This window comes from Mesoplodon bidens (assembly GCF_964165515.1).
Source record: "Mesoplodon bidens genome assembly, chromosome: 2".
In the NCBI taxonomy this organism is placed as follows: Eukaryota; Metazoa; Chordata; class Mammalia; order Artiodactyla; family Ziphiidae; genus Mesoplodon; species Mesoplodon bidens.
This window is the reverse complement of record NC_138177.1, coordinates 135964287-135991078: the sequence shown is the minus strand read 5'-3', so window position 1 is coordinate 135991078 and position 26792 is coordinate 135964287. Positions and strand designations below refer to the sequence as shown.

The window sequence follows — 26792 nt, the reverse complement described above, 5'->3', positions numbered from 1 at the left end:
TGTTTTTACAGATGCAAAGAGAGTGGTTCAGAAAGTTTGAATAACTTTCTCACAGTAGTGGTTACACACCTACAATGGAGTAAAGCCATTCTTGGATCTGGTCTTCTAAGTCCAAACCTTTCCACCTTCCACCAGGACAGGCCTCCAATCCTTGATGAGAGTACAGCGTGATTTGAGAGTGTGGTTTGCTGATTTCTATGGGTTGGGGGTGGGTTTTTTGCTGAAGCTTTTGGGACCCTGCTTACTTTCTGGATTTGATATGGGAGTACAAATGATTTCTTTCTACAGAGCAATTTGCTCCCTGACCCTACCCATCCCCCCTTTTAAAAACAAAATCCACTTCTCTTCCAGATGCCAGAGTATATATGCATATTTGAACAGTCACCTGGATCTGATTAAGAAGGCTCAGCCCGTGGGTTTCCTCACTGTTGATTTACATGTTTGGCCAGATTTCCATGGCAACCGGTCTCCCTTAGCAGATCTGACACTAAAGGGCATGGTAAGTAACAGTCAGTCCTTGCACGAAGGTGAAGGTGGGCCAAAGGGCTACAGAGTTTGAAAGAAGCAAAGTGAGGAGAAGGCAAAAGAGGAAAAAGAAACAAAGCCGGCCAACAGCCCACTGGCTTCTTGCAGATGCATTGCTGTTGTGAAGGTTCTTGCCGCTCCTCAGGATGATCTGCTGGAAGTTCTCATTGTTTCTGAGCCACCCTTGAGAGCGTTCAAAGCAGGATTTCTTACAGGTAGCTACTGCTGCCTCTTTGTCCCACGGAGCGGCTGGAAGTCGCGAGCCTCTGCCTATGTAATCTTTGTATTTACATCAGTCGTGTTCTCCATCTCCAGGCTGCTGGGTGAATAAGTGGTAAATGTTACCACCTATGGTCTAGCTTACTGCAGCCACCCATCTGCCTAGGCCCTGAGTCAGGGCTGCTCAGAATGCATGCCAACATTATTAGGGTTTCAGATAAACTTTGGTAGAAGTAAAATAAAATCAATAACTTATGTTGGTGGTGAAATTCAGCTCTTAGTGACCTTCAGAGTCACTTCTAGTGCAGATATTTGGGGCCAGAGGGGCCAGGATGCCCTTGGTGGAAGAGCTCACAATCACCTAAGCTAAGAGGTAACATCTTGATGGCCAAGTGAAATCGGTTGCCTAAGAATAGCTTAGACACAGAGAATTGTGTTTGAGGATGGATGAAGCATGTGAAAGCTAGGGGAAAAGGGCTAAGCTACAGTTCCAAGAGGCCAGGAGAGACCACAAACAAGAAAAGAAGCCATGAATTCAGAATTCAGGTGTCAAGAAGTGGAGAGCAGAGTGTGAGGTGCATCAAGGCAGAGGTTTAGGATGGAGGCCATGAGCAGTGCAAGGTTTATGCAGTGCGTGACAGTGGAGCAGGCCTGCTGGCTTGAGGAACTTCAAAACTTAACAGGCTTTGGCTTTGTGATTAATTCTATTGAGAATATTTTAAATATTTTTATGAGGCCAACAGAAAGACCCAATCTTTATTTTCATTACCTACTTGACATAAGCAACTTCTGCTAATAGAAGCAAGTCATGGTGGAAAGAAAAGAAATGGGACATAGCGAAAGTGATGTCTGTTCGGAGTCCATGAAGTGTGCCCACACAACAAATAATGGTCTTGGCCTCCTGTTTGGCCCATGGAAGCAGAAGAGGAATGTCTGGAGAGGGCCACGTGGCCACAGTCTACAGCTAGAAAGCCATACTTTCAGGAAACTGGCTTTCTGGGTACAAACAGAGGTTAGGGGAAGCACACATTTTGAATGAGTACAAAAATCCATGTCTTAATTAGAGACAAATATCTAAAGCCAAATATAGGAGACACTTAAAATGTTAAAGAAGTGAAGAAGCATGACCAGTTCATAAAATGACCCCCAAACAAAGCAGGGTTGTATCGTAAAATGATTGCAGCTCTGAAGTCCAGGGCTTGGATCTCGAGTCCTTCCTTTGAGGTCCTTTCCTTGCCAACACCTGCTGTACCAGCTTCATCATCCAGCATGGCAGGTGCCATGGCTTCCCAGTGGCTTTTGTCTGTGTTAAAACTGACCCTGACATCCAGAAACTTAAGAATTACCGTCATTAGGATTCCAATAAAGGTAGCCCAAACACAGACTAGAATGCCAGAGGAAGCATGGAGTGCTTTTAAGAGTGTCTGTCTCATTAGAATAAGTATGAATAAGTATGTAATCACCAAAGGAGACTTCTTGCACAGGGACATTTGCCCAATGGTATTAAAAATCCTGGTATATTTATCTTTTTAAAAGTTCTATTGTTTTATAAACATACCTCATCCATCACCTATGTTTCTTAGCAGTGATTTCCCTTAATAACTGCCCTTGGGTTAGCCTTACATTTGAATAGCTGTCATCCGATGAATTTACCTCACAACACTGGAAGGAGAAAATGACCTAGATAAGATAGAAGGAAGGAAATTCTGGGCTAAAAATTTTCCCCCAAATCTCTCTTTTTAAAAAATTTTTATTTTATATTGGAGTATAGTTGATTTACAATGCTGTGTTAGTTTCAGGTGTACAACAAAGTGATTCAGTTATACATATACATATATCTATTCTTTTTCAGATTCTTTTCCCATTTAGGTTATTACAGAATATTGAGTAGAGTTCCCTGTGCTGTACAGTAGGTCCTTGCTGATTATTTTATATATAGTAATGTGTATGTGTTAATCCCAACCTCCTATCTTGCCTCCCCCGCACCTTTCCCCTTTGGTAACCATAAGTTTGTTTTCCAAGTCTGTGAGTCTGTTTGTTTTGTAAATAAGTTCATTTGTATCATTTTTGTAGATTCCACGTATAAGTGATATCGTATGATATTTGTCTTTCTCTTTTCGACTTACTTCACATAGTATGATAATCTCTAGGTCCATCCATGTTGCTGCAAATGGCGTTATTTCATTCTTTTTTATGGCTGAGTAATATTCCATCGTATATATATAACACATCTTCTTTGTCCATTCATCTGTTGATGGACGTTTAGGTTGCTTCCATGTCCTGACTATTGTAAATAGTGCTGCAATGAACATTGGCATGCGTGTATCTTTTCTAATTATGGTTTTCTCCAGGTATATACCATATATATCATATGGTAGTTCTATTTTTAGTTTTTTAAGGAACCTCCATACTGTTCTCCATAGTGGCTGTATCAATTTACATTCCCACCAGAAGTGTAGGAGGGTTCCCTTTTCTCCACACCCTCTCCAGCATTTATTGTTTGTAGACTTTTTGATGAAGGCCATTCTGACTGGTATGTGGTGATATCTAACTGCAGTTTCAATTTGCATTTCTCTAATAATTAGCAATGTTGTGCATCTTTTCACATGCTTTTTGCACATCTGTATGTCTTCTTTGGAGAAATGTCTATTTAGATGTTCTGCCCACTTTTTGATTGTGTTGTTTGTTTTTTTGATATTGAGCTGCATGAGTTGTTTGTATATTTTGGAGATTAATCCCTTGAAGGTTGCCTTGTTTGCAAATACTTTCTCCCATTCCATAGGTTGTCTTTTTGTCTTGTTTATAGCTTCCTTTGCTGTGCAAAAGCTTTTAAGTTTAATTAGGTCCCATTTATTTATTTTTGTTTTTATTTTCATTACTGTAGGAGGTGGATCCAGAAAGATATTGCTGTGATTTATGTCAAAGGGTGTTCTGCCTAAGTTTTCCGCTAAGAGTTTTACAGTGTCTGGCATTACATTTAGGTCTTTAATCCATTTTGAGTTTTTTTTTGTCTATGGTGTTAAGGAGTGTTCTAATTTCATTCTTTTACATGAAACTATCCAGATTCCCCAGCACCACTTATTGAAGAGGCTGTCTTTTCTCCATTGTATATTCTTGCCTCCTTTCTCATAGATTAATTGACCACAGGTGTGTGAGTTTATTTCTAGGCTTTCTATCTATCCTGTTCCATTGATCTATATTTCTGTTTTTGTGTCAGTACCACACTGTTTTGGTGACTGTAGCTTTGTAGTATAGCCTGATTCCTCCAGCTCTGTTCTTCTTTCTCAAGATTCTTTTGGTTATTCAGAGTCTTTTATGTTTCTATACACATTTAAATTTTTTTTGTTCTAGTTCTCTGAAAACTGCCATTGGTAATTTGATAGGGATTGCATTAAATATGTAGAGTGCCTTGGGTAGTATAGTCATTTGGAGAATACTGATTCTTCCAATCCAAGAACATGGTATATCTTTCCATCTGTTTATGTCATCTTTGATTTCTTTCATCAGCATCTCATAGTTTTCAGAGTACAGGTCTTTTGCCTCCTTAGGTAGGTTTATTCCTAAGTATTTTATTCTTTTTGATGTGATGATAAATGGGATTGTTTCCTTAATTTCTCTTTCTGATGTTTCATTGTTGGTGTATAAAAATGCAACAGATTTTTGTGTATTAAGTTTGTATCCTGCAACTTTGCCAAATTCACTGATGAGCTCTAAGTAGTTTTATCATAGCCTCTTTAGGATTTTCTATGTATAGTATTATGTCATCTTCAGACAGTAACTGTTTTAATTCTTTTTTTTCAGTGTTGATTCCTTTTATTTCTTTTTCTTCTCTGATTGCCATGGTTAGGACTTCCAAAACTATGTTGAATAAAAGTGGGGAGAGTGCACATCCTTGTCTTGTTCCTGATCTTAGAGGAAATGCCTTCAGCTTTTCACTGTTGAGTATGATGTTAGCTGTGGGTTTGTCATATATAGCCTTTATTATGTTGAGGTAGGTTCCTTCTATGCCCATTTTCTGGAGAGTTTTTATCCTAAATTGGTATTGAATTTTGATGAAAGGTTTTTTTGCATCTATTGAGATGCTCATATGGTTTTTATTCTTCATTTCGTTGATGTGGTATATCACACTGACTGATTTGTGGACATTGAAAAACTCCTTGCATCTCTGGGATAAATCCCACTTGATCATGGCATATTGTCCTTTCAGTGTATTGTTGGATTTGGTTTGCTAGTATTTTGTTGAGGATTTTTGCATCTATGTTGAAATCTCTTTCCCTCAGTCCAATTTTGGATAACATCAAAATAATCACCCTGAATCTACTTATCATTGTTACCCTTTTGCCAGAACCTACAATGTGACTACTTTTTCCAACACTCATTCACAAAATGTGTATTTGGTGCTTACTCTGTAGCAAGTACTCCTAAAGTATAATCCTTACATTCATGGAGCATATTTCGAGGGAGGGAGGTGCTTGATAAAATGTTAAGTTTAAAAACTACGTAACACCTAGAATGTCAAGAAAATCCCAGTAGGGCAAGAACCATATATGATTTTTTCTTTGGGCTCCTGAAATATTTCTCTGAGCACATACTAAGTGCTTAATATGTACTTATTGATAATTGATAGTCAACATGGAGATAATAAGAGGTCATCTATTGGTTTAGAAAAAATATACATGCGAACAATTTGCTAATTCTAAATGAATTAGATTGCTACTGACTCTTACTATCCCTATGATCAGTATTTAAAACCAGTCATAATGTCCAGGTAAATGAAGATAAGTTTCCATTTTATTATAATTATGAATGCCTTTGTTCATCAATGAATTAACTAATTATTTTAACAAATACAGGTCCTGTTATAGTTGGTGGGGGATATAAGTAACTGGACACAACTCCAGCTTTCAGGAACATTAGTGTTTTGGTGGGGTCGGGGAGGAGAGGCAGGCAGAATATATAAACAAGCAATGGGGATACAGGGTCAAACTCCAGGTGCCACTCACGGTCCAGCGCTCCTTAGACGTGTGGAAGATGATAGCCTAACATGGTCTCAGCACTCAGATAGGAGGCTTCAGATAGGAGGTGACATTGACAGTGTGTGAAACAGGGAACAGGGTCTGGGACCAAGGGAATCATAGTATGTGCAGTGTTCTAGAGGGAGGAGAGCATGGCGTGTGAATGTTCACGATTTTTTTATATCATTGTCTAACCAGTGATAGATTGCATTTAGCATTTTATCTAGGTAATTAAAAAAAGACCTTCTCGGAGAATGACTGGCCACTCCCTGTTCTCCTTCTGCTTCAGCAGCATCACACTCTCCCAGTTCTTTTCTCTCTCCTCTGTTGGCTCTGTTCTCTCACCCTTGTTAGACATTCATCCATTCAAAAAATGCTGATTGGTCACCTACTATGTGCAGGCCTATGCCAAGGTGAGGGAATACAAAGAAAAAAAGAAACCGTACCTGTTCCAAGTTCACATGAAAATGGGGGAAATAATATTGTACATGTGTGAGAGTGTGGGTATGTGTGTATGTACATAATGTATGATCCCTATAATGCAGACATCTATACAAGCCAAAGGAGGTGCTCAGTAAATATTTGATTTTGAATTTTTTTTTAGGTGGCATTTGGGCAGCAAACCCTGATGCAGCCTTTCTCTGCTTCACTTGAAAATACCTGTGAAGATAAAGGAAAAAAAGCATAAACTCATTCTGACTTTAACAATTAAGATGACTTTCAACTAGGAGAACTAGAATTGACAATCTCAGAGAGAATCTGGGAAGACCTTCCAGAATCTAAAAGACTAAATGTAACTTGTTTGATAATCATAATATCTGACATGAAAACAAAATAAACCACCAGCCTTGCAAAAGTTGGGACCTCTCCACTTTCTGGTCCCTAGCTTAAAAATGCAAGGTCCCTTTAAGCCTAAAAACAGAGCGGTCATCCCTCTACTCTGCTGCTGATGGTTAAGGTTTTTTGTTCTGTTTTGTTTTGCTTTTTGGAAGCAGCCAGTGAGTTTAATTTCCCAGAACTCTTCCGCAACCCGGACCTTATCTTCCCTTTCACTTCAATCCATTAGAAAACTGCCAACTCAAGTAGACAACTGGGCTGCAAGTCTGATTTAGAATGAATGATGATGCACTGCAGTTCTAAGGACCCTGAATCAAACTCTGTTAAAGGGGCAAAGATAGGGAAACCCTGTGAATTTGAAAGAGGGGTGTATGTCTACCATCTGTTCTAGGATTAGAAAGCAGGGCAGTGGTGATCCACCTCAGGGCAACAGAGGTACACAAAATAAAAACTGCTGAACTCTGGCAATTGGCAGCTAGCTATAGATCTAAAGAGGCAAATCCAAGTTACAGTTAGTGGGGCTGAGAGTAAATTGTGTACTGTATGCTGGGAAACATTGAATATGTATAGCGTTCTAGTTAAAATGAATTTAAAAGATAATAAAGTGAGTCCATTAGGAAAAACATGTTGCACACAAAGAAAAAGAAATACCATTTTGAACACTTAAGGGAAAGTCCTCTTAAAAATTACTTACTACTGAAACCAAAAGAAAATATTTTAAAACTCCTTTGCATATTCAATAGGATTTTTTTTTTTTAAAGCACATCTCTATGAAAGAGAGCAGAAACTTATTAGGAAAAAAAATGAGTTCAGATGGAAAGGCAATGGAATGAGGGGAGAAAAAGGAAATGATAAAGACAGCTAAAAATACAAAAGCAGAATTAAAACTTGCATTGAAGGTTTTAGTGCAAACACATAATTTTTACTGAAGAAAATAAGATCAGAGCCATCATAAGACATAGTATATATTTTAAATTTTTTAGAAAAAATTTTGATGTAGGGGCTATGGCTTATTTTCTTTTTAATTTCAACAGTGCTTAGGTCAAAGACAGGCACTGAATAATTGCCTATGGTTAAGCAGTTAGTTCAGTCTTCACTTGTCAAGTGAGGAATGAATAGTGACCTGCTCAAGGTCACAACACGGAGAAATAGCAGAGCTTAGATGAAAACAGGAATCCCGACTTTTAGGATGAACACTCATGAGCCTCCCTTAACTCATACCTCTGGACTTCACGGAATGCACTGACTGTAAAACATGAGTCCCCACAGTTCCACCATGCCTGGTTTCACACTGAACCACATTCCGCAGCCCAGTCCCTGCTCCCCTGTCTGACCACCAGCCTTCTCACTCATTCTCCCATTTTTCCCCTTACCCTGATTCTTGGATTTAAGCTCTGACCCTGTCTCTTCTCAGTAATGGTTCTCTTTTTCTTTCCACCCTCACTGACTCAGATTTCAAAAGTAATCACCACTCCTGGTTTGACCTGGCTCTAAACCCTTCTGCTTTAGGTGCCTACCCTTATAAGTAGGAACAGGACTTACCCCAGGAATCCTTCCATTAGGCTCAATAGAATCATCTTCTTTTGTGTGGTAAGAGTTGGCTCCCTGCCATGTCACTAGCTGTTTCATTTCTCCATTGGTGATGCATATATTGACCTGCAGCATTGGGCTAAAAAGAGGTGGAGGTTATGGGGTGGGCAACTTAATAGTATGCTTAGACCAAGTAGCCGTCAATGTAAATATTTCTCCTTGCCACTTGGTAAATGAGGCACGGAGAGGTAAGGGCTGTACCTATGATGTTTGAAAGAAGCAGAGGCTTGGGTAATAGCGATCAGTCACAAGACATTTAACACCAGTGATTCTACATTCTTTAAAAACGAAACAAAACAATGCTTTTTAAAGAAATATGACGTGGTCACACACAAAGAGATGAAGCTAAATACTCACCACCAGGAATGGTTGCGTGTTTTATATAGTTTGTGTATGTGTGATTGTTTTTATTTTGAATGGTTGGTTAGATAACTTTTACTCTAGTGAAACAGTAAAATGAACCCAGGATTTGAAGCCAGACCTGTATTGGCATCCTGGCTTGAAAATGTGCCAGTTGTGTGACCTCTGAGGTTAGCTCCGTGAGGTCTGTCTGCTCATCAGTAAGCAGGTGCGGCACAGGCTTCCTTGCAGGGTCGTTGTCAGAATCAAATGGAGAGACTGTTACACAGCAGACAGACAGCAACAGCAGCTGCTTTTGAATCTGTAGCTCCTGCTGAGTGGCTCTTACTTGCATGTTTACAAGATGGCCTTTGAATCCCGGGCAGCCAATCATGAGCTGTCCACCTTAGTCCCAGGAGCAATGGGGCCTACCAGTCACGGAGGTCACCGGCCATGAACAATCAGCTAGAGAAGCTGAACAATCACTTGGTCCATCACAGGAACCAAGTTTCATACAGGTGTAGAGATTAGTCTTCTCTACTTAAGTATTTAAGTTCTTGGCCCTCAGTTTCCTCAGCAACACAGTAAGCAGCTCAGCTTTGGTACACCTTACAAAACAGCTAGAGCTGTAGGAGTTGTGAAAGAGTCCTTACCTCCTTGTATACATGACCAGTTTTTATTCTCAAATCAATATGACCTCTTTGTTATGGTGGTGTTTTTTGAAAAGTTCTTTTCCTGAAATGCCCACTCAAAGAAATAAATTACCTCAGAGATATATCAGGCCGTGAGAACACACCATATTCACCAATTGGTTGAGACGTGTTTTTCCTGCTTCACTTTGCAAGTACAACACTACCCAGAACGGAAAGTTATTTTCTGGTTCTTTGAAGAGCTGTGATTTCTAACATAAGGCCATATGCTGCTCAAACTGCTAGAGAGGTTGAGAGCTGTTCCAAGCGTTCTTCAAAGCAAGTACAAAGCAACATGCATGTGGAAAACTGGGAGAGAGTCAGGAAAGAAACGTTAAGAGATCTTAGCCAGTTCCCAGAGTGACTCCCAGCTAGAGACAGGCGTCACTAAACAGAGTCAGATGCGGTGGAGTCAGCGACTCGGATGAGTATTTGCAAGAGCTCAGGAGAAGTCAGGGGCTGTATCCCTGTGGCTTCCTCCGATGGGGAGATGGATGATGGAGCTGGAAGCTCATGGGCCAATTAAGCATCCTTTGAGTGATATATTTTAAGCCTTGGAAACACATGGACTCTTTGATATGAGTTTGTTGATGTTTTTGTTATGATATAATGCTGTTTTATGTACCATTTTTTACATATTGTTTTTCCCTATGAACAATTGAACCCTATAATGAAGCTTAATATCCTCAGGATCATTTAACTGGTTTTGGATAATGTATTTTTTTTTATTGAAGCAACTAATTTACCAACCGGTATTGTGATTTGTAATACGTGCTGTTTTCTCAGGGACTGTGAGGTACCAAACACCATGGTAGATGCTTTGCAAGCATCATCACCAACTTCCCTTATAACGCTGCAAGACAGTGTAGTTACTGCATTGAAAGGAATGGAGAATCTGAGGGTCAGAGAGTCTAAGTCATTTACTCAGAGGAGAAAAGAACAGAAGTGGTAGTAGAACCCAGTCAGTTCAAACCAAGGTCACTGACGTTCTCTGAGAGGAAAAAAATTCAAAAATGAAAAACTAGATCTTTATATTTTTGGCATTCCTTCTGCTCTGTTTGTAATATGTCTGAAATATTTCTCCCTCATTTTAGTGATTTTTTAAAAAATGATTTTGCATTACAGAATCAGACTTTTCTTTCTTAGTGCTTTTTATCTTTGCTGTATACACCAAACAACAAATAAAACTGGGGGTGAGAGGGGTGGTGTGGACTGTGGACAGGAGCCCTTCCCAAGGTAGTGTATAATGATAAAAGACTGAGGAGTGGGACTTCCATGGCGGTCCAGTGGTTAAGACTTCACCTTCCAGTGCAGGGGGTGTGGGTTCGATCCCTGGTCAGGGAGCTAAGATCCCACATGCCTCCTGGCCAAACAAAACAAAACAAAACAAAACAAAAAACAGAAGCAATATTGTAACAAATTCAATAAAGACTTTTAAAAAATGGTCCACATCAAAAAAAACTCTTTAAAAAGAAGACTGAGGAGTGAATCAGGTGGAAATCTGCCAGGAAGACCCCAGGAGATAAATAATGAGAAAGAATTAAGGCCAGAGGACCAAGGATGGTATCCAAGTTGGTGTGTAAATCCAAGGCAGGGTTAGATGACAGCAAGTGTGGACCAGGACGGTTGGCCAAAACAGCCTTGGTGACACTGGTGCAAACGTGTTAAAATGACTTAGATTTAGAGCATCAGAAACAAGGCAGACAAAAGTGTGAAGTGCCTGGTACATATGGGAAACAGCAAATGGACTAGTGTTACATGGTGTAGAGTTCACCAATAGAATAAAGTTGTGAGGGAGAATGTCAGTCCATCGTGCAGTCGTTGTATGTGTATTAGTTGTCTGTTGCTGCTATAATAAAATACCACAAACTTAGAGGCTTAAATTTATTATCTCACCGTTCTGTAGGTCAGAAGCCCAAGCTGGCTCAACTAGTTTCTCTGCTCCTGCTTTCACAAGACCAGAACAAGGAGCTTTTATCTGGAGGCTCTGGGAATAATCTGCTATCAAACTTCCTCAAGTTTGTTGTTGGCCAAATTCAGCTCCGTGCAGTTGTAGGACAGAGGTGCCTGGTTCCTGGCTGTCAGCCAGGGATCCTCAGCTTCCAGAGGCCACCCACATTCCTTGGCTCACTGCTCCCTTCCTCCATCTTCAAAGCCAGCAGTGGTGGATCAGGTCCTTCCCATGCTTTGAATCTCTCTGATTTCCACTTCTACCTCATCTCTCCTGCTTTATTCTTCTACTGTATCTCTTGACTGACTCTTTTGTCTTCCTCTTCTGCTTTTAAGAGCTTATGTGATTACATTGTGCCCAACTGGATAATCTCCCTATTTTAAGGTCAACTGGCTAGTAACTAGTTCCACCTGCAAAGTCCCTTTACAGCAGTGCCCAGATTAGTGTTTGAGTAACCAGGGGATGGGAACCTTGGGGGAGGGGGAAACATCTTTAGAATTCTGCCTATGACATTGTGTTAACACATTTATGTGCATTTCCCATTTCTGGGTGAGTTTTTGGCAATGTGTCCATTCCTGATACTGATACCTATAAATATTTTCAGGAAACTTTGTCCCCCTTTCTCTTCCAGGCTGCTGACTATCTCAGACCTGTTCTCCAGTCCCTGGCCTCTATCCAGAGGTTTTCTAGAAATCTTTCTCTGATCCTCCTCATTTCCTTGCTATCAGGTCATCAGCGCCTCCTGCATTATTGACTAAACAAACAGCATTTTTTTGCCCCTTTGTGTTCTGAAAAACTTACAATCAATTCCCTTGAGCCTTGGATACCCCCTCAAGCTCTGATGACCTAGAAAATCTCAGGACAGGGAATCCTGTTTTCTTGTCTTTTGTAGTCTTTAGAAACCCCTTGAGATCTATTTCTAAGCCTTTTTTTTTCTTAGCAACATATATAACTACTTAAATTCTTCTAACAACTGAGAAGGGAATAACTTAGCTAACTAAATTACTGATGTATTTGTTTATAATCTCAACTACTCCAGGGCAGATGGACCTATAATTCACAATACCAAGGTTTAGGGCAATCATTTCTATAATTTATTGTGCATTAGGACCTTGTTAAAAATGCAAAATTCTGGGCCCACACCAAAAGTTCAGTAAATTAGGAGTTGGATCACAGGAAATCTGCCTTCAACTCAGATCCCGGGAAAGAGTTAAGAGATGTGCCTAGGGCTTCCCTGGTGGTACAGTGGTTGAGAGTCCGCCTGCCGATGCAGGGGACACGGGTTCGTGCCCCGGTCCGGGAAGATCCCACATACCCCGGAGTGGCTAGGCCCGTGAGCTATGGCCGCTGAGCCTGCGCATCCGGAGCCTGTGCTCCGCAATGGGAGAGGCCACAACAGTGAGAGGCCCGCGTACCGCAAAAAAAAAAAAAAAAAAAAGAGATGTGCCTAAATTCTCATAGCTGCCAAGTGGCAGCAGGATTTAAGCTGAAGTCCAGGATGAAGATCATCTGTCTTTCCTGTTCACAGAGTAAATGGAAGTGTGTAGGTTGATAAGGACTAAGGCTTCTCCAAGGAGTCCTTGCAAGTGAGTCTCCCACTGTCCTATTCCTGGGTGCTCATCAGGGGCACACTGCTTCTCCACATTCCTAGACGTCCAGACCTTTCTCATATGATCCTGATGCTGACGGCCAGCACACTTTCTACGCTACGTTCCCCACCCTGTACAACCACTGGTCTTCAGTCCCCATCGCTAATACCCTGACAGTACCCACAGCATGTTGCAGGAGATCCTTTATTGCTGTATCCCAATTAATGAATGGGATTGAGCCCCTCATTGCAATTCAAGAGAAAGGGAGTGAACATTTATTAAGAGAAAAGGAAAGAGAATGAACATTTATTAATCACTACAAGTGTCTAGCTCTTGTCGATTTGGTACAGCTTGCTGAAAAAGTAAGATGCCGTGCAAACGATAACTCATTTTTTTAAAATTAATTAATTAATTATTTATTTTTGGCTGTGTTGGGTCTTCGTTTCTGTGCGTGAGGGCTTTCTCTAGTTGTGGCAAGCGGGGGCCACTCTTCATCGCGGTGCGTGGGCCTCTCACTATCGCAGCCTCTCTTGTTGTGGAGCACAGGCTCCAGATGCGCAGGCTCAATAGTTGTGGCTCACAGGCCTAGTTGCTCCACGGCATGTGGGATCTTCCCATACCAGGGCTCGAACCCGTGTCCCCTGCGTTGGCAGGCAGGTTCTCAACCACTGCACCACCAGGGAAGCCCAAGCGATAACTCATGTAATCATTAAGCACGTTGAAGTATTATTATTCCTATTTTACAGATGAAAAAAAAAATGAGGCTCAGAGTGGTTACAAAACTCACACTGTCCTGCAAGCAATTAGAGGGAATGTTGAGATGTAAAGCCAGGTGTCTTACTCCAGAGCACATCATATTTCTATTCACCTACACTTCTCTTCTGAGCTCAGAAATCCCAATAGTACTTACATAAACATTTTATAATCATTACCTAGGAGGTTGAAATTGTCCATTGCAGTTCACATCTCTTTGGCCACCATATGCCGCTTTCACACACCTCTAACTATTAACAATGAGTGTTTTCTATTACAGTCCTCTTTTCACAATAGCCAAAATAAATAAAATGTGCTTACCATTGCAACTCTCCATGGGGCTTCCCCACACATTTCACTCTCTCGCCCAAGCATTCAAAAGACACGTGCACATCTATAAACAAATTCCTTCCACTTATGCTTCTTTCCCGCTTTTTCTTACTGATAGAGCCATTCAGCCTTCAGCCAAGGGTATAGGCTTCTCTGGCCTATCCTAGCTTTCTCGCTGGTTACAAAGCTACACCTCTCCCAGGACATCCCTGACATTCTCAGGGCACTGCCACCTTCATACCATGATAGCTCCCTGAGGGTCCCCTGTAGCCTCCTGAGTGGTCCACATGGCAGGCACTCCTTAGAAAGTTCCATCTTAGGCTGACTGCCATTTGATTTTTGTCAAGGTGGGGCTGGGATTCCTGATACTTGACAGAGAATCAAATGATCATCTGCCGTTCTAGTGTCTCCATTTGCAAATCAGGTAAGATGTCAAGGAAATAGGGATCCTGGACCATAGTAATTTCACAGTTTAGAGAGGTGTCTTTCACTGAGTCACATTTCAACTCCATGGCCCTGGTGTTAGTGGTGAGGGAATGTTGGAAAGAGCTATGGGAGAACCATGTTTGCTTATTTATTCCCTTTGGATACTGAATACCTTCCATACGGTGGTCCATGTAATAAATTCCTTCTAGAAGTTCTTCCCAGGAATAATTTTGTCTCTCTTGAAGCATAGGTATGTTTCATTTGTCATAAAAGAAAGGCTATGTCATCCATTATATGTCCCTTTTTTGCCATAGCTACTAGTAAGCAAGCTCAAGAGTTAAATTTAGTACTCATTTACACTGATTATCTCATTCTCAATTTCTGAAGAAAAGAAGCTATCTTCTCTTTTCTTCCTATGATTTTGAAGCTCTGAAGGCACTAGAAATTTAGAGAAGGGCCCGTGACATCTTTTTGCTTGAATATCAATACTTTGGGGAAGTTCTCATGAATATTTGCTGGGATTAAGGAAGCAAAATCTAGTGATGTTTTACCCCTCCTCTCTTATGGGTTCTTACTAATTGAGAAGAATATCAGAGCCAGTTATTGTCAATACAGAGCCCTGGGGTTCCTAATAACTTAATAGGAGAATGACTCATATAAAAAGTCAAATTCCTCCCCTACCCCATCACAGTTTATCCACCTCTGGCACTCGGGACCCTCCTGTGGATCGACGTGTGTCTCCCAAGCAGACACACACCCAACCACGTGGAGGGTCATGGCTTGATTCGCATCTCATTGACCAGCGATAGGAGGCCAGAGGCAACCTACCTTCTGGGCTGGCTCTGGAGGAGGGCTCTAAACTGTGGCCCAATCAACTTTCCCAACAGACCACCAACAGAGGTGCTGTTGAGGCCAAGCCAGTTTTGGAGATGAGTTAAAGAGAGACCATATATGACTAGTGATCTTTACCCAGGACCAATGCACACCCTGGGGCTGGTTGCTCACACAGGGTGTTCAGCTGAGGGGGGCTTAGGGCAGGGCTGAGATCCTGTCCACTCTGCTCCTTTTTAAAATTCACTCTTCCAGGTGGGATGCCTTTTGCATTTAGTCCACCTGGAGGGAGCACCTTTTTCTAATTCACACAAAGACCCCATATAAGCTACAGGGTGACTACTTTTACTCCAGTCTCGTACAAGCCACTCCTCTGATGAGGAAGGGGAAGTGTGGAGTTTGGGGGAGGGGGTAGAGCATGCAGTAAGCAACTAGAAGTGATGGTCCGGTGTTGTTCTCTCCTGGGGCATGGAGGAAATCTACCCCTCCACCTCTGTGAATATATGAGGGGCTGAGGTAGTAAATACTGTCCTCTCATAATTGTATAATATGACAGAGAAGGATAGGATGTTAGGAGAGAGAATGGTGTGCAGAAGGAAAAAGGAGCCTTGAAGTGTCACTTACACATTCAACAAATATTAACTTAGCACCACTGTGTGCCAGGCACAGTGGCAAGCATGGGAGATACTGTGGTGAGTAACACAATCTGTTGGAACACCTAGGTTCGGGCTTCATGAACCTCTGGATTCTCTCTTAAGCAAATTATTTTCTCCTCTGTGAAATGAACTTCTATGATATCTGTGTTGCTCGTGTTCTCCTAGTTCTAACATTCTTATTGTTTGTTTAGGTCTCTAGGGACCTTTCTGAGAGATGTTCTCTCACAGAGTTATTGGCTGGGGAACATGCATCTTTAGAGCTCCTTTCTGATTTCTCATTCAAACCTCTCATGCTCCTGTGTGTTCAAATCAAAGCCGTTATTCTCACTGACTGGCCCCATGATCTGCCAAAAAAAAAAACCTATCAGCAGGTAGCACTACTGAATTTAGGAATACCCCCTTCAGCCAACTTAGATGAGCAATCAGAACGCTGGAACACAAGTTGCTAAGTGAGGACAGGACAGACTAGACACTGGCGAAGAAAGCAGGGCTGACCCCGGGCAGAATCACTCGTAGAAGACAGGGAAGGTGCTTCTGCTTCAGAATGAGGGCAACGGGGGGAGAATTTTTCACATGATCAATTTGCATTTGAGAATAAGCACTAGCTCCCTTGTAGAGAGGAACAAGCGCCATTAGAAACAGGAAGGTTTGATCAGGAGCCATTTCAGCAATCAGGAAGGATGCGATGGAGGCCTGGATTAAGGAGGTGAGTGACAGTGAGGACAGAGAGAGGGGGTGGCTTCAAAAAAGATTCTGGAGCTCAAATGTATAAGACTTGGAGACTGATTAAATCCTGGAAGGGAGAGAAAAGTCAGGGGAGAGTGTTCCCAGGTTTCTGGTTTGGGCAGTGGAGTGGTATCTGTGCCCTGTAACAGGCCAAGGCTGGCCCCTTAATCCCCGCTGGGGGTGGAACCTGGAGAGAATAATAAATGGGGCCGGAGCAATGAAAGACAGGGACCTTGGTAGACCACTAGGCTCTCCTATTTTAGTACAGGCTGCATGTCACCTCCTCATTGAACTCAGGACCATATACACTGTAGGGCCTGAGAAAAAGTATGTTACGTGAGTTAATTTTGTAATGAAAATCTAAAGTGAACTCTGGCGTTGATGCCCACCAACTTCAGACTAGGCTTGAAGAAACCAGCAGTCTTCACCATCCAGAAATGTCCCATGAGGACACCTTCGTGAATGGGAGACATGAAAGTGAGACTGTGAACAAGTCTTGAAACTACCCAAATCCAACATCCTGTTCAGTTCTGGAGTCTCTCAGAAATTGACATACTCCATATAAGCATGTGGTTCCGATTGACTCTAATGGGATTCCCTGGTAAACCACAGATTCTAAATTATCCCCTAGTAGGTATCACATTTATAGTAGACATGTTATTTTACTCTGAATACCCCCTGGATGCTGGTGCACTGAATTCTGACAGTAGCAGAACTCGGAATAAGATCACCTTTTACTAGAATGCCACTGCTACGTGTTCATCTCTGTAAGCCAAAGAAAATAGGTGTTTGTAATAAAAGAATAATGTTTTTAAAGAAGAAAGATATTTAATTCCATGCTAAGAAATAGCAAACACAATCTCCTAAAAAAAAAATCTCCTTACAGTATTTGTTTTGTTTTTCTTTAATCCAAGGCAAGGCATTTTCTTTGGGGGAAGAAGGGACACTTTTTCCCAGGTCTGGAGATTAAACAATTTAGTAGTCACTTCACGTTCAGCTTACAAAAAGGGGATTTGCATATGAACTTGTTTTGGCAAGAAAACACATCTGAACGTGTTTCATGGGAACTATCTCTAACCATGGCGCCATCTCCTTCTTTTCTTTTCTTCATCCCTACAGGTCACCGGATTGAAACTATCTCAGGACCTCGATGATCTTGCCATTCTCTACCTGGCCACAGTTCAAGCCATTGCTGTAAGACAATTTAATGCCATTTTTAAAGAGACTTAGATCTATTAACAAACTTTAGACCACATACTCCCCAAGATACATCATATGCTTTTGTGACAAAGATTCTAGGGAGCTTGCCAAAAATAGATGCTTGTCTGTGAAGAAGGAAATTCTGAGGGTCTTTACCTGCTTTACTAGTAGTCTCACATAGCTGAAAGCTAAAAGGAGTTAAAATCTTTGAACATCATGCTTACCATCTATCTAATTTGTCTTCAAAGTTCACTAAATAGAAGCAAGCAAGTAGATGCCATGTATGCTTGCATTAAGAAGAGCTGGTTTGTCCAGATTTATAAAACACGTGATATTGTTCACTTTGCAAAAGGATCCAGTCTGGGGTTCCTTTAAATAGTAACCTTCCTTGGAGCATGAAAATGTTTATTTTTATAATTAGCTGCTCAAATGAGAGGTTTGGTTGGTTAGGGAAGGAGAAAGGGGGGAATTTAAAGTGTTAGAAGCTTCTAAACTGAAGATCAGTCAAAAATGAAAACAAACTCCTAGAAGCCCAAACATCATTGTCCAGGGACTCTTATTCTCTAGAGGTGATCCATGAGTGAGCTACAGAAGGGTTCTAAACCCTGAAATCACACACGAAAGTTTGCACGTGTGTGTGCGTGTTAGAAATTGCATTTGAAGGGAGTGGGTCATGCCTTTCAGGGTCTCAGAGCTGGTAGGAACCCCAAAATAACAGTTAATCCAGTGAGGCTTAGCTGATCTGGAAAGAGAATTGAGGACCAACAGAAAGGAAAAAATCAGTTCACTGAATTCAGAGTCAAAATTTATTTTTCAGAAATATACCTATTTAAACAAAGTACTTTTGTTTATTCATGCTATATGGACATATTTATATGCTGTTTCTCCACATACCACTTTCATATCCTCATTGCTTCAAATAATAGAATTACATGCATTTTTTCTGTATATCCATGTCATCAACAAAATTGCTTTTCTTATGTTTAGATTTATCCAGGTACCACGTACACACAATAAGAGAGCAGAACTGGCCAACTCAATTAGATTAAACAATCCTTCTTAGTTTATAGACCAATTTGACTGTATCTTCCTGAAACAACTATCTTATTGATTTAATAGCCTTTCCAGTTCAGTAATATCAGTCAGTCTGCTTTATTTATGGTAACTTGGTCAAAAAAAGACAATTCTGACATCTATCAAAATGGCGGGAGTTGAGTACCATGAAAAAATGAAAGTGGAGAACAAAAATACGCATCAGTAATAAAGACCGTTATTTAGCGATCCTGCTTTACAGTAAAGATAATAATAATATCGATAAATAATATAGTTTGGGTGTATTATGTGCCAGGAACTATGCCAAATATTTTACATATGTTATCTGACTTTACCTTATGAGGGAGGTATCATAATCCCCCTTCCGAAGATTATAATCTAAGCCTCAATGAGGTTAATTAACTTGAATGGTTTCATACAGCTAGTAAGTGGCAGAGCTGGGATTTGAACCCACAGCTTTCTAAAATAAAACTAGGTACACGATGAATTGAGGAGCTTTTTTTGTTTGTTTTTGTTTTGTTTTGTTTTGGATTTTATTTATTTTTTATGCAGCAGGTTCTTATTAGTTAATCTGTTTTATACATATTAGTGTATATATGTCAATCCCAATCTCCCAATAATTGAGGAGCTTTTATTTTCTGATCTTAATATCACTGTGTGAAAAGTCTTACAGTGGAATGAGCCACTTGCATTAAAATAAATAATCCTGGAAAATCAGAGCAGTGTGAGGCTCTTCCTTCTGAGTCCATGCCAAGAGGGGGACGTGAAGAATGAGACCACACAGGATGAGCCAAGGGGCACCATCCTGTGATGACAATCACTGGTCCCTCTCACTGACACTCACTCTCTGTGCCAGGCACCAAACAGGGTACTGCACCCACCCGTGAGTAAGCCAGTAAGTAGGTGGGATTGTCCTCATTTTACAGACAGAGGGAACACTGCTTGCCAGGGTCAAACAGCTAGTGTATGGTAGAGTCAGAATCTGAACCTCTGTCTGTCTACTCTGAGGCTTTTGCTCTTTCTACGTTACCATGCTGCATTTTTCTTTGATCAGTTTGTAAAAGCTACATGATTGAAATAAGCCTTCAGGCATTCCTGAGAACAGTTTTGATTTGACATATCTTAGACAACATCATTAATTTGGCCAGGATTGTCTCACAGAGGTCCCCTTACTGGTAAGAAGTCCAAGAATGTATAAATTAGGTTAAACCTAATGCAGGCTGAGGGCTGGGGAGGGCTGGGATGGGGGAAAGCCAACTACATTTTCCCAAATACTACACACTTGGAAAATCAATTTTATATGTAATGGACCGTACATATATTAAAAGCTATCATATTTATTCTGTCCATTGTTTTAATGACCTGTATAATACCATGAAGAGAAGGCAATTTAAGACAGATTTTTCGATAAGGCTATGTTGTATAGTCAGTTGAGCTGTGAGGAGTTCAGTCTGTTTTGCAAAAGTATCTGGGCGTTCTGATCTTTTAGTACATTTGTGCATTTTAATGTGCATTTTAATGAAGCATTCTGATAACAGATATTTTCCCATGATGTTCAACTTGAAAAAAGCAATGTGTTCATTGACTCTCAATATTGCCTTTATACCTATTTGTTGTGAAGTTAAAGTTAAGCAAATTCTTCTCTGTAGTAATATCTATGGTTGATATTTTGTAAGAATGGGATGAAATTAGAGATATTATAATGAAGTTAACTTGGGACTATGCAAAACCCTCCATGAAGTGAAATTCTCTCTTGACCAAGCTTAATTGAAAGAACTGTCAAACACCCAGTTTATTCATAGCCTGTTCATCTATAGCTTTCTTTGCAGAATAGACCTTTAAAAAGTACTATTTGCATTTGAAGTCTCTCCATTTGCATTTGGTTCTGTACGTTCCCAGTGGAATAGCCTAATTTTAATTTAAATTTCTCTGTGAAAACATTTTTTCCAGAAAGGTGAGCACAAAATCATTTTAGCACAAAGCCCTTTGGTGGGGCATTTAAGGAGGGTGGAGTGTTTCACACAGTGGCGTCTGGGACACCGAAAGGGAAGGCCCTGTAACTAACTGGGCAGCCCGAGTGGGAAATTCCTGCTGACAATGCCACATGGGAGAGAGACAGGCTGTCACAGCCCCTCTGGAGCGAGTGCCTCTTGTTTGGATTGCTTCTTGCCTTTTCCCAGGGAATGTGCTTTGTGTTACTCTTCTCTCAGGCCTGCTAATCACATGAGCCCTCAGGTCTCTGATTTTAGAAACATCAGAAATATCAATTTTGCACGGCATTTCCATGCATATTGGGAGGCAGCTTCCCCTCCCCTAAGGCAGATTGCATGGCTTTAGGCAAACTATAGAAATCCTAAATGGGGATAATAATATGCAGTTTTTGAGTGTTTCATGAAATTAGAGGTGATATTAAGGAGCATAGCAGAGTGCCTGGCATAGAGCTAACAACCAGAATAGCTCTCATTTCTAAACACCTTCCCTGTACTGGACACTCCTATGAGCTTCAGATACACTGTCTACAGCAGCAAACTTGTAAGATAGATGTTACTGTATTTCAGCAAGTCTAAGACCACATTTTAAATTTTTGTTGCATGTTAACATTTCAGACAATCCATGGAGTTATCAAATGAAAAATATGATGTTATTATTCCCATTTTTAAGATGAGAATTGAGTCATGGAAAGGTTAGGTATGGATTTGATTCAAGAAATAGGTGAAATGCCTGAATGCCATCCCAGCTTTTTTTTGAATTCAAAAGCCATGCTCTTATCTCCTGCAGATTCATGCCCCTAGAGTACACTAGGGTTACCTGGAATCCACAGACACCAAATGATCCATGGTAGATATAAGGGCATTTGTAGAACTCCTGAAATTAGTTATAATATTATTTTATATATGACTTTTTTCTGGGGAGGTCAGTAGGTTTTATCATATTCTCAAGAGGGTTCATGACCCCCCCAAAAGCTTAAGAAAGAACATCTGGGGGTAATCAGCCATATTCAATAAGCGGGATCTGGCCTTATAGGGTATAACATGTTTTAATTTTTTTTTAACACACTACATCTGTGGATGATCTTTGGAGGCCCAAGTTTTACCTAAATTCATATTCTTGCCAGATTCACTAATAACTTCAACAAACCTGAAGATCTATGGGCTAGAAATCTTGGTTCTGAACTGCCCCCATCCCTCATCATTTACTACACAGCAATCAGGATTTCATGCCCCCCTGGTCTCCAGATCATCCTCTAACCCTGCCTCTCCCAGAGGTACCCCCTGGCCCCAGGGAGACAGCTCTCCGGAGAGTCCTGGGAAAGAAGCTTCTACATCCCCCCACCCCCTGACCCGGGGGTCAGTGGAGAATCCTGATAACTTCCTAAGCCCTCTTCCTTTACTTTGGTTAAGCCTCTGGTGCTGCATGCCCTCAAGCTGAACTGTCTTCTCTTCCACTGTGCACCTGAACCCCATCTTCCCAGCACCACTGTCACACCTTCAGCGAACCTGTGATACTCTTCTGTCCAGCCCGAACCCCGCCTTCTTGGTGGTGGCACCATCTCTGGCCTCCCAGATCCTTGACCTCTGTATTCTCTCTTGACCTCCTCCTCCCCCTTGACCTTCTCCCTCCATCTGCTTCAGCCCCTCACTCCCATGTCCACACCTGGGACTTGGTCATCCCCCAAAGTTGCTTACTCTCTGAATATCTCAAGGGCTATCTTGCCACCAAAAAGCCCTCTCCCTCATTTCTCCCCAGAGCCACTTTCTCAATCATCGCCATGCGGCTGCCTCCTGAGGTCATATCACAGTTCATCCTTTTTGTTTTTAATCCTTCTCTAAAAAAAAAAAAAAAAAAAAGATGATTTTTGGACTTCCAGTTTTCGAACTTCCTAGGAAATTATGATTTTTTTAGCTTCTCGAATACCCTAGCTAAAAGTAATGACTTGTACATTAAGATTCACCTCGATGACCCTAAGGTAGTGGTCTTTTATCAAGCATCAGTAATTTTTACTTTAGTGAACTGAGCAAGACAAGGACGATAGATAACACATTTTCAAAAGAAAGGAAGACACAAGGGCTGAAATGAAAATATGGTGAAGCCCTAAGCCAACCAGAGCATGTGGTTTCTGCATCATCCGAGATCACTATGGACTGACTGGGAATGGATTCTGGCACTGGAAGCCTCCTTATTAGAACCACTACCTGGTTTCAGGTGGTAACAAAGGTTCTTTTGCCAGCCTGAAGTCTTGTGTCCTACCTTCTTTGCGCAATTACAGCCCTCTTTCCATGTTTCTGCTGCTGAGTTTGTTGGTGCCTTTTCCAAGGAACAAACTTCTTTAGTTCCTCTTTAGGGAAGGAAAACGGACTCAGAGATCTCCAACTGTTATCATTGGAGTAAAGCTGCCAATTACTCCATGCCCCGTACCTCATGGAGGATCTGGGCCATAATGGACACTCATCAAATATGTATTTGAACGAACTGTGTTAATATGCACCGTGTTAACATTGTCAGCTCTTTTTGTCCACATTGTATAACTACTGATAGAAGCAAATGGTGCAATGATTCAGAAGATTTTGGAGTCAGGCAGGCCCAGGTTGGAATTCCCGCTCTGCAACTTAATATAATGGTGTGATCACGGGCAATGCAATCTTGAGTCCTGACTTTCTGAGGTAGTGTATCTAGAGCTCCTAGTGTGGCATCTAGTACTGGGTAAACACTTAGTAAATGTTCCCGATCAATTTACCTTTGCTACCGTACTGATGCTTTCTTCTGTTCTTCCCTTTAAGTTCGGGACGCGCCTCATTATAGAGGCCATGGAGTCAGCAGGGCACTCGATCAGCACCCTTTTCCTCTGTGGGGGCCTCGGCAAGAACCCCCTTTTTGTGCAAATGCATGCGGACATTACTGGTAAGTCTAAGAAGGAGAGAAAGTCATTGTAGGCTTGGCAACAAATGGGCATGGCCAAGATCTAGACAGGGTAGAGAATAGGAAGATATAAGAAGTGTGCCAAATTATTTTGAGTATTTATGTTAAAATGTATTTTTTTTCTTAAGACAGCTATGGTTGTCACATTGGGGAAAGTGACTTCTGTGTGTATCTGACTATTGGGTCATGGTAAGAAATGAGACACGAGAGGTCAGCAAGGACTAGATCTTAATTCAAGTATTTACTCAACAGTCTTGAGTACCTCTTCTGATCCCCCCCACTGCGGGCAGTATTGAAAATACAGAGATGACGACATGATCCCTGCCCCCAGGGAGCTCAGGGTCTATTGAAGAAGGCAGACAGCAGACATGTCAAATCTAGTGTGGCAAGAGCTCTGAGTGAGAAAAGCACAGGGTATTAGGGAAACACCGTGGGCCACCTCGCCCTGGTTGGGACCTGTGACAGTGCAGAGCAAGTGACTGGAGGAGGTGATAAGGAAACTGTTTGAAGAAAGATTGCAGAACCCAGCCATGGTGGAAGCTGTGGGTGTCTGGCTGCAGATGGGGGTTTGGGCCCTAAGACCCCCAAGATCCTGTGATTCCTTCTCGGCTCTTCAGAATCAGGGATCGTGACACAGATGGAGAGAATCCAGGGTAATGGGCTGATCTCTCTGTGATATGAGCAGACAAAAGCAGAGCAGTCTCTGTAGTGCAGAGCCCTGGGCCCCAAGGAAGGGGCCCCATAGGCGGGAGCCTTGCTGCTGTCCCAGAGGCTGGCCTGGGCTTCTATCCCTCTAGACCTGTGCCCTCATGCCCCTTGCTCCTTTCTCTCCCTGTGTCTCCTGGGGACTGATGTCCCCCCTCCCCACCCCATCCCGGGGTGGCCAGGCACCAGGGCTGGGCAAGGATAGGGAAGTAGGAGAGAATTGGACCCTGCTCACAGCCCCACCTCCAGTCTCATCTGAGCCCACCCTCCACTGGCCTCCATTCATCATGATCTCTTGCTGTCCCCTGTCCCCTGGATTCCTTACCTCTGACAGCTGGGTGGGTCCAGGTTTCTGCCCCTGACTCTCCCTTCCCCCTCCAGGCCATGCAGATCCCTGCAGGTGAGAGCTTTCCCAAACATGATGGGCAACATTTACCCCCTGCACATCGTGAGATCAAACTAAGTAAGTTACCGATCCCCATCTTAGAGGTAAGGAGGCAGAGGCACAAGCCAGAGAACAGTATCAAAAAGCACACAGTCGGGCTTCCCTGGTGGCGCAGTGGTTGAGAGTCTGCCTGCCGATGCAGGGGACACGGGTTCGTGCCCCAGTCGGGGAAGATCCCACGTGCCGCAGAGCGGCTGGGCCTGTAAGCCATGGCTACTGAGCCTGCGCGTCCGGAGCCTGTGCTCCGCAACGGGAGAGGCCACAACAGTGAGAGGCCCGCGACTCCCCCCACCAAAAAAAAAAAAGCACACAGTCTAAGGGTAAATATATAAAAATAAGTATAGAAATGACTACCATTAACCACACTTCCACTCTGTGTTGATATGAATCACCCTATTTACATTTAATCCGCACACACCACCACAAGGTGGAAATTGGTGCCCTGTCTTACAGACAAGGAAACTGAGGGTCAGGAAGGTGAGTTAAATTAACTGTCCAAGGTCAGACACCCAGTAGGGGCAGGACCAGGATTGTACCAGGTGTGTTCAGGCCCAGCGTCCCCTACACTAGGCTCTGATCCAGGTTTCTTAACTTTTCTGCCTGGTTTGTAACCATTTGATGATGACTCCTCCTTTCCGAAAGTGTCCAAAACCTATGGAAGTAGGCCATTCTGAGGCAGAAAGAAGAAAGACGTAAAAAGGAACCCAGATTACCTTAGATTTTCCCTAGGAGAAAAGCCATGACTACATTTTATCTCAAAGTCAGCTAGCTTGTTCAAGTACAGTTCAGACTTAAAATCTGATCTATGAGTGACTTTTTAATTTCCAGCCTCCAAATAGCCACCAAAACTTCCTACCTGGATTCAGGAGGGGAGATAAAATCAACCTTGGCTAATACATCACCCAAGGGAATGGGAAACAGGGCCCCCAAGAGCAGGGCAGCCTGTGTGACCCAGGTCCTGACTCTGCACCGCTGCTCCAGCCTTTATGAAAGTGAGTTCTCTTCCAGGCCTCACACCCCTGAGCTGACTCAGAAGCAGGGGTGCAGTGGCTTCAGAGAAAGTTCTGCTTTGGAAACTGCTCTCCTTCGGGCTCATGAATGAAAAGGCTGTTAATCGTTATTTGGATTCCAATTCAAACTGGACCCTTTGTCTCTGACTGTGGACCAGTTACAGTTCCGGACAAAGGGGCCTTTTCTTTGGCCTGAAACTCCTCTGCCTTGGGAAGCCGGTGATTGACAAGTGATGGCAAAGTGCATCTGCCTTTAAATGCTTTGGGTTCTGCTAAATTCATTAATGCGTCAGATAAAATAGTTCACATTCCAGGCAAAGCTGCCTTCTTCCTCTCCTTCACCCAGCATTCTGAGAAAAGAACACATTTGCATTTGTTTCTGCAAAAGATGGGTACACAAGCGGAGGGTGTATAGGTAGAGTGTTTGGTGCCTTTAAACGTTGTAATTGCTCTAGTTTTCCTGCAAAGAAAGCTGTAGAAAGAACCATAGACCTGGTACATGATTCTCAGGAATACATGGGAAAAACACGATGGAATTTGGGAGATGCTTTGGAGATAATGTGGAGTAATGGAAAGAGCAGGGGACCAGCTCTGTGACATTGGGCAAGTTGCTTGACCTCTCTGAGCCCCATTTCCCTCTTTTGAAAGGTAGAGATAATATTATTTCCCTCATATAGATCATGCTGAGGAATAAATACTCACAAGTTTGTGAGCACCAATCTCTGTGCTTCACTTAAAATAGGTGTTCCATAAATGTTAGCTCACTTCTTCCCTGAAGGCAGCCCCACGCCAAAAAGGTGGTGCATTTAAAAAAAAAAAGAAGTTAAATATTTTGTAAGCAAATCTTTGCCATTTGGGGAACAGTGTGCTCCTGCTCTGGGCAAGCAGGGAGAGTAGGGTTTTGCCAACTTGGGAAATGTCCTCTACGTGAGGAGGAAGAATCTCGTTGTACCCTGGGCATATAGTTAACTGTGGTTTCAAGAAAT

The 26792-nt window shown here is 42.1% G+C and overlaps 1 protein-coding gene across 9 annotated transcripts in view; it reads left to right on the top strand.

The window, feature by feature from the left end:
* FGGY (FGGY carbohydrate kinase domain containing) overlaps nt 1-26792 on the top strand; it is a 426675-nt gene that overhangs the window by 309331 nt on the left and 90552 nt on the right. For all 9 annotated transcript variants that reach the window (XR_014015075.1, XM_081224383.1, XM_081224384.1 and 6 more), the window contains 3 exons: nt 352-499; nt 17596-17670; nt 23508-23628. Coding sequence is in view for 8 of the 9 variants with exons in the window: in XM_081224383.1 (XP_081080509.1) it covers nt 352-499; nt 17596-17670; nt 23508-23628 (344 nt within the window). In the remaining variant the exon portion in view is untranslated. The remainder of the gene's footprint in view (nt 1-351; nt 500-17595; nt 17671-23507; nt 23629-26792) is intronic.